This window comes from Hipposideros armiger, unplaced genomic scaffold, assembly GCF_001890085.2.
Source record: "Hipposideros armiger isolate ML-2016 unplaced genomic scaffold, ASM189008v1 scaffold_1360, whole genome shotgun sequence".
In the NCBI taxonomy this organism is placed as follows: Eukaryota; Metazoa; Chordata; class Mammalia; order Chiroptera; family Hipposideridae; genus Hipposideros; species Hipposideros armiger.
Genome location: NW_017732710.1, coordinates 76,985 through 85,853, shown reverse-complemented (window position 1 = coordinate 85,853; position 8,869 = coordinate 76,985). Strand labels below are relative to the sequence as shown.

General features: G+C 41.7%; 1 pseudogene and 1 gene segment (V, D, J or C); both read right to left on the bottom strand.

The window, feature by feature from the left end:
• Nucleotides 1-3,314: 3,314 nt before the first annotated feature.
• On the bottom strand, nucleotides 3,315-3,807 carry LOC109377299 (immunoglobulin kappa variable 1-39-like; annotated as a pseudogene).
• A 2,776-nt stretch (nucleotides 3,808-6,583) lies between these two features.
• On the bottom strand, nucleotides 6,584-7,114 carry LOC109377295 (immunoglobulin kappa variable 1-39-like). The segment is given in 2 exon segments: nucleotides 6,584-6,909; nucleotides 7,038-7,114. Coding segments are annotated over 2 exon segments (366 nt in total).
• Between the last annotated feature and the right edge of the window lie 1,755 nt (nucleotides 7,115-8,869).

Genomic DNA, 8,869 nt, shown 5'->3' with positions numbered 1-8,869 from the left:
TGTTATTTTCTCTATAAATACAAGACCTATAACCTATGTCAGGAGGGTCTCAAGTAGATTTCACCATAAAATTTTTAAAAATCAGGTAAGTAATATCTCATACCTGGAACTCATATTATGATTGTGAACATAGGGATAATGGGACTTCCATAGGCTGTAAAAATTTAATTTTGCAGTTAGAAAAATATCTTCATTTATTCCGTGTAGGCTCCCACATAGAACACGTTTTCAAGTGAGCACAGCAGTTGGCGGGTGATTTAGAAACAAGGTTATAAAGAAAATGCCTGAAGCAGATAAGGTACTATATCTGGTCCAAGACACCTGTTTTTGATTGGGGTAACTAGAGTCATAATAACCCGTTTAAGTCATAAAGTAATTACATTAGTCATCAAAAAATATTTATCCACATGTCTGTATCATACATGTACATATGCTGATGTTTAATATTATTTATGAAATTTGGATGTAATCATTTTCAGCAAGTTCATATGAAGTATGAAATTATTCTTATTACTGTAAGTACTGCTATATATGGATAACATTAGATGTTCTCATAAATGATGTAAAATTTATTATTTTTATTCAAATATTAAAATATTTTCTGTATGTCCTTATGTCTCCTTATAAATTGTATCCTAACTTATTTTGTGCCATAAATTTAGAGAAATTGGTCTACATGTGTAGATGTATAAATATTGTATTAGTCAGATTATACATAGTAATGGTTTGTAAGGAACCACTCAAAACTTAGTCACTTATAAACTACGAATTCATTTCCATATTCCTGAATGTTCATGTTAACAATGTTGGATGATCCAGACAGTGCTCAGGTATGAAGTTCCTCTGCAGGCACGTGAATTGGTCTCCACTATGGATTGTTTCCTTTGGGGCCAAGATTGAAGGTGTGAACCCAAAGCACATCATTCTCAGGGCAAATTGCAGAAAGGAACAAAATCCCCAAAATAAAGTACACAAGTAATGTTAAGTACAATTATTTCTAACACAATTAGATATAATTTTCATTTATTCTTAGGTCTTTGTAATTCTTCGAGTTTCTAAAAACCTTTACTCTAATTTTTTACATACTTCATCATGCCATTTATAAATAATTATAATGTTTCAATACTTACAATCATTTTTTCTAATTGAAGTATATTGGGGTGACAGTGGTTAAAGTTATAGAGGTTTCTCTAATACATCATCTATATATTGCATTTTGTGTTCACCACCCAGAGTCAGTTCTTCTTTCATTCATCACCATGTATTTCATCCCATTTACACTCATGTACCACTGTCCTCTCCCTTTATCCTTTGGTAATGACTAAATTATTTCCTATATCTATGAGTTTTATTTCTTTATTTGTTTATCTTGTTCATTTGTTATTTTCAGTTTTATATCTCATATATCAGTGAAATCATATGGTTCTCAACCTTTTTTGTTTGACTTATTTCGCTTAGCATAATAATCTCAAGATCCATCCATGTTGTTGCAAATGGCATTATTTCATCTATTCTTATAGCAGAATAGTATTCCATTGTGTATATACACCACATCATCTTTATCCAATCATTTATTGAAAGACTCTTTGGTTTTTTCCATGTATTGGCCACCATAAACAAAGCAGCAATGAACATTGAAGCACATATATCTTTACAGGTAAATATTTCCGCTCTTCTGGGTAAATACCCAAGACAGGAATTGCGGGGTTATATGGTAATTCTATTCTTAATTTTTTGAGGAACCTCCACACTGCCTTCCATAGCAGCTGCATCAATTTGCATTCCCACTAACAGTGTATGAGGGTTCCTTTTTCTCCACAACCCCTCCAACACTTGTCATTATTTGTCTAGTTGATGATAGCCATTCTAACTGCTGTGAGGTGGTGCCTCATATAACTCAGCAAAAAAAAAACAAACAGAAAACAATTCAATTAAAAAATGGGCAGAGGTCCTGAACACACATTTCTCCAAAGAGGACATACAGATGGCCAATAAACATATGAGAAGATGCTCATTATCACTAACTATCAGAAAAATGAAAATAAAAATCACAATACTTACAATCTTAAAGTAAGTTAATTTGGGGCTAATTTAAAAATAAAGTTAGATGTGTTTTCAACATGTGGATTTAAATAGAGATCCTTAAATGGAAATGGAAAGAAAGACCCATTTAACTGAAGTAAATGTCCTTTAAAACAGAGCATACTAAAACTTATACATATCTCCTGATACCTTGTTAAACTGAAGTCCCTCAAAGAAGTTGTAAGGTGAAAACTGCTGTTTTGCATTTGCAATAAGGTCCCAGGGATGTCAGAGATACTCTGGCTCAGGGAAAATTTTCAACAGCAAGATATTTTCATATAGAAGACAAAGTATGCTCCATCACATTTAAGTTTTGATTTTTTTTTATCACAAAAGGCTTCCATTCTTTGTCAAATTATTTCAATGTATGTAAAACACTTCTCGGATTTTTCTCATTTCTCAATCTTTTAACAAAGATTTCTTGTTATGCATCCAGGCCTGATGATGATGGTTGAAAGCACATCCAAATGTGCTGTAACTGACAAAATTCTGAGAGATATAAAAACAATGATAACCTAGGCTGTTTGCTGTAAGTTCCCCATATTCACTCTCCTTGTGGAAGCACATTTTTCAGAACCCCTTTGCCTTCTATAGTTTACCATAGAGTGGCTCAGTGAGGGGCTCTCCCTAACATTTGGAGTCAGAAGAGGAAGATTCAGTACTATCCACCAGTTCCTGCAGGCGGAGTGGAGAGCTGGGGAATCCCTGGTGAGCTGAGAGCATCAGCACCCTACTCCTGGGCTTCCCCCACAGGTCTGGGGGCCACGTGGTTAGACAGCCTCTGTCTCTAACAGATCTATTCTCTATTTTCTGGGGGAGCACCAGGGAATCCCACACTTCCACTATTTGCTTCCACTGTTATTAATCCCCATGCCTTTGAAACAACGACTTTAGAAATTAATTCCGTTTATTTAGCAATTCCTGATTGGAATACCTAGAGTGGCTTCTCTTTCACTTTATGAACTCTGACTGATACCATAGCCCAGTCAGCTCATCTGTGATGATCTCTGTCCTTTATGAAATTAGGAGATGCATTGTATGTGCTGCTGAGGCTGAGGAAGAGACAAAGAGAGTTAGGGTGCAGAGGAGCCTCGCAAGCCACTTCTACCTTAACCTCCAGTCACCATCAAAGAGTGGGTGCATCTGAGAAATGCTCTTAGACGATGGAGGCCTGAGAGGAGCAGCTGGGGCGGCCGACTTTCAGCTGTCTGCTTCGTGGTTTATGTTCAGCCTTACAACACTGTGAGAGGGTAACTGCTACTCTGTTGACAGAAATAAGTTGCCACATCTTCAGCCTGCAGGCTGCTGATGGTGAGAGTGAAATCTGTCCCAGATCCTTGGCCACTGAACCTCGAAGGGACACAGGTTTGCAATTGGATGCATAATAGATCAGGAGCTTAGGAGCTGCCCCAGGTTTCTGTTGATACCAGTGTAACGCACTGCCAATGCTCTGACTGGCCCGGCAAGTGATGGTGACGCTGTCTCCCACTGATGCAGACCGAGAGGATGGAGACTGGGTCATCTGGATATCACATCTTGCTCCTGAGAATGGAAACATGAAAACAAACATTCACATTCTTCATGATGTTACCAAGTCTCTTAACTAACCTGCAGTCTAAGTGGTACTGACCACACTGGCAGAGTAAATCCCCCTAGTGCTCCTTCCTTACCTGGGAGCCACAGCAGCAGGAGGCTGAGGAGCTGAGTTGGGACCCTCATGTCCATGCTCCGTCCTGCCTGGGACTGATTCCTGAAGAGGGTGTGACCACACTATTAAGGTGTCCAGGGCTGTGGGTTGCACCCAAGTCACATGCAAATAGGCAAGGGGCTGTGGCAGGTTGGGCACAGCTGCAGGGCTGACTGGCCTCAATAACACAGCACAGTCAGTGTCTACCAGGTGCCCAGGCCAACAAGGGCAGCACAAATTTGCCTGCATGAAATGTGTTTCTCTTTGGCAGTCACAAGAATCATTCTACCGTCCTTTGAGTAGAGTGTTCTCACTCTGTTCAAGTTCAGGACATGCTTCTCTTGCTATTTCTCCATCTGAAACTGGGTCTTTCGAGTATGATCCAACCCTAGTACCTGGAAGAAATTTCCCAGCTCTTTGCATTAATATCTGCACACTGTGTTGAGGGCAGAGAAAATTCCTTTTGGTTTGAATTCTTAAAACCTTTGAATTATAAATTAACACAATTGCCAGCCAGAGATGCAATGAGATATAATAGTAAACAACAACAGCAAAAAAAGTTGGTGTCATCATTTGTAAGGAAGCATCCAGTGACTGAGTATTTGTCATTGCTAACCTGTCACCTCTAGCTTAGTGAGCTGTCCCTTTCCATTTCTGAGTGCTCTGACACATCACTTGCATCTAGGCAAACCACGGTCAGGGATCTTTCTCCTCCACATGTGAAATGTGTCAGCCACCTTTCCTCTCTGCAGGTTTTCCCACACCCATGCTACATGTTCCTGGGCTCCTTGCATTACTACTTGTGCCTCATCTCCTTCTTAACCCAAGATATTCTCTTCAGAAGCTGAAGGCTTCCCTAGACTATGTCTTACTTATAACCCTGACACTACTGTATTCCCTAATCCCACATAATCCTCCATCACCAAAGCTCTTCCAGTTTCTAAAAGAACATAGTTCTCAGGAGTTCAATAGAGGACCTTGGGTCCAAACATGGTGATGAGAAAACCACACAGAAAGGACAGGGTAGGAGCGTAGCATGGAGTATTAGAGCCCACAAAATATGGAAAAGGCATTGATGTGAGATAGGTGGGGAACCCAGCATGGAACTAGACTGGGGTTAGGACTGGTGTCCCCACATGGCATTGGTGGCACTATTGGTCTAGTACATGTATTAAGGCAGGAGAAAGAAGAGGACATTCACCTAGGCAGGGTGTCAGAGCCCATACATGGTAGGGAGGGCACCCATGCAGGAGTGCAAAGTTGGCAGTGACCTGACAAGGGTATCAGAGCCAGAGCAGAGTATCTGATTGGATGTATGGGGGAAGTTCTGTGCAAGGGGATTGTAGATGGCTGTAACAGCAGAAGATTGGTTTCACTCAGGTGGGTTGATGATCATATAAGTCAAAGTATTAAGGACAATTAGAGACAAAACTCTCACTGTTGGAGAAAGGGGTTACAGATACAGAGAAGGAAACTCCTAGGATAAACTGTTTGGGATTGAAATTGGGGATATCAGGGTTATGTATAGATGAGATCTGAAGTGTGTGTTGATATATAAAGAGATGATGGATAGATTGATTAATAAATAGATTTTCCCTTGCCTAGTACCAATGACATCCACATCCCAAGAAGCACCCACAGTGCCCAGATCTTGGTTTCTAAATACTAATTTCCACTGAGACTAAGCAGTAGCTCTTGGAGAAATGCCTCATCCAAGGTCTAAAATTGAGAAAACACAAAATAACTCTGAACAATTTAGGCAAGAAATTAAGAAGTGCTGAAGAATGATGAGGTAAAGTGAAGCATTTTAGAATGGAACTATCATTTGCCAAGTCTGGGATATTTTGATATTAAAATCAATTATAATCATGTCATTGAAGGAAATATGAACCCAATTTTTTTTTAAGATTTTATTGGGGAATTGGCGAAGGGGAACAGCATTGGGGAATTGGGGGAAGGGGAACAGACGAGTTACTATCCTTTTGTTCTTCAGTCTAGTTGTGGAGGACATCGCTTCACTGGCGGATGTTGGTATTATGATCATTGCATTCTTCCTGGGTGAGGCAGTTGGTCGCCAGCCATTGGATGGCCATTCACGGTGGCTCATGGCAGCTCATGCCAGCTGCCAGCTGCTCACGCTGCCTGCCGGCCACTCACAGTAGCTCAAGGCAGCCCGCTGCAGCCCCACTGCTGCTTATGCCATCACCATCCACTCACGGAAGCCCAACTCCAGGTCAAGCTGTTGTTCACCATCTTAGCTGTAGAGGGCGCAGCATCACTGGCCTATGTGGGATCTGAACCAGTGGCCGTGCTGCTCAGAGCTCGTGCTCCCAAGCCAACTTTTAACTAATGAGCCACTTGGCCGGTCCTGAATCCAAGATTTTATACTAACACTTTGATAAGGAATAGGATATTCATAAATTATCCAGGGCTTTCCCCCAAAATCTCATTAATTGCAAAGGGCAAAGGAGCAACTGTGAATGAGGTATATCAGTTTCCTTCTTAATTCTGTTTTTGTCAGTTTCTCCCTTTAGTTTTGCTCATAGTTGTTTTATATACAGTTATTACCATATTATTGACAATATTCCCTGTGCTTTTCCTTATATCCCCATAGCTATTTTGTAGCTACNATTGTATGTGCTGCTGAGGCTGAGAAAGAGACAAAGAGAGTTAGGGTGCAGAGGAGCCTCGCAAGCCACTTGTACCAAAACCTCCATTCACCATCAAAGAGTGGGTGCATCTGAGAAATGCTCCCAGACGATGGAGGTCTGAGAGGAACAGATGGAGAGGCAACCTCTCAGCTGTCTGCTTCGTGGTTTATGTTCAGGCTTATAACACTGTGGGAGGAGCACTGTAACCCTGTTGACAGTAATAAGTTGCGACATCTTCAGGCTGCAGGCTGCTGATGGTGAGAGTGTAATCTGTCCCAGATCCTTGGCCACTGAACCTCGAAGGGACACCAGTTTGCAAATTGGATGCAGCATAGATCAGGAGCTTAGGAGCTGCCCCAGGTTTCTGCTGATACCAGTGTAACCAACTGCTAATGCTCTGACTGGCCCGGCAATTGATGGTGACTCTGTCTCCCACTGATACAGACAGAGAGGATGGAGACTGGGTCATCTGGATATCACATCTGGCTCCTGAGAATGGAAATAAGAAAACACACATCCATACTCTTAATGATGTTACCAGGTCTTATAACTACCCTACAGTCTAAGTGGTACTGACCACACTGGCAGAGTAAATCCCCCAAGTGCTCCTTCCTTACCTGGGAGCCACAGCAGCAGGAGACTAAGGAGCTGAGTCGGGACCCTCATGTCCATGCTCTGTCCTGCCTGGGACTGATTCCTGAACAGGGTGTGACCTCACTATTAATGTGTCCAGGACTGTGGGTTGCATCACAGTCACATGCAAATAAGCAGGGTTGGGGATGGTTGGGCACAGCTGCAGGGCTGACTGGTCTCAATAGCACAGCACAGTCAGTGTCTACCAGGTGTCCAGGCCAACAAGGGCAGCACAAATTTGCCTGCAAGAAATGTGTTTCTCCTCGGCAGTCACAAGAATCATTCTACCGTCCTTTGAGTAGAGTGTTCTTGCTCTGTTCAAGTTTCAGGATATGCTTCTCTTGCTATTTCTCCATGTGAAACTGGGTCTTTGAGTCCGACAAACCCTAGTACTACAAAAAGTTATGACAGCTCTTTCATCGGTAGCTGTGCACCGTGTTGAGCAAAGAAGGCTTCCTTTTGAGTTGAATTCTTAAACATTTGGTATGATAAATTAACACTATTCACAGCCAGAGATGAAATGAGGTATAAGAGTAAATAACTAAAAAAACTGTGAGTGTCACAATTTGTAAGAATGTACCCAGTGACTCGGTGTCTGTCATTGCTAAACTGTCATCTGTAACTTAGAGATCTTTCCTTTTCCTAGTGCTCTGACACACCACTTGCATCTAGGCCTGCCATGGTCAGGGATTTTTCTCCCCCACCTCTGAAATGTGTCAGCCACTTTTCCTCTCTGCAGGTTTCTTCCACACACATGCTACATGTTTCCTGAGCTCCGTGGGTTACTACTTGTGCCTCGTTTTCTTCTTAACCCAAGCTATTCTCTTCAGGAGCTGACGGCTTCCCTAGGCTAAGAGCTTATGTATAACCCTGAGTTACCCTGTTCCCCATACCCGCATGTTCCTCCAACACCAATGTTCTTCTACTTTTTAAGAGAACATACTTCTTAGTGGCTGGATGCAGGGCCTTGGGCCCAAGCAGCATGATGAGAAAACCTCACAGCAAGGTGAGGGTGGGAGCTTTGCACAGGGTATTATAACCTACAGTTTGTGAAAGGCATCCATGTGTGATAGAGGGGAAACCCAGCATGCAGCTCGAGTGGGGTGAGGACTGGTGTCCCCACATGACAGTGGTGGCACAATATAGACCAGTACATATGTTAAGACCAGAGCAAGAAGAGGACATTCACCCAGGGAGGGGTTTGTCTAGGTATCAGAGCCCAGCACGGAGGGCAGGACACCCATACAGGAGTGCAAAGTTGACAGTGGCCTGACAAGGGTATCAGAGGCAGAACAGGGTATGTGGGTGGATGTATAAGGGAAGCCATGTGCAGGGGAATTGTAGTTGGCTGTAACAGCAGTAGATTGGTTTCATTCAAGAGAATTGATGATAACATAAGTCAAGGTATTAAGGATAACTAGAGACAAAATTCTCACTGTTAGAGAATGAGTTACAAGTAAGGAAAAGGAAATTTCTAATATATACTGGTTTAGGACTGAAATTAGAGATATCCGGGTTAATATAGATTAGATATTAAATGTATATGTTGATATATAAATAGATCACAGAGAGATAGATAAATTGTATAGATTTTCCCTAGTCTAGGACCAATGACGCTCACACCTAAAACGCATCCATAGTGCCCAGATCTCGGTTTCTAAATATTATTTTCCACTTAAAGGAAGAAGTAGTTCTTGGAGAAATGCCTCATTCTAGGTCTAGAATAGAGAAAATACAAAATAACTTTGGGCAATTTGAGCCAGAAATTAAGAAGTGCTCAAGAATGATGAGGGGAACAGAAGCCATTTGGAATACC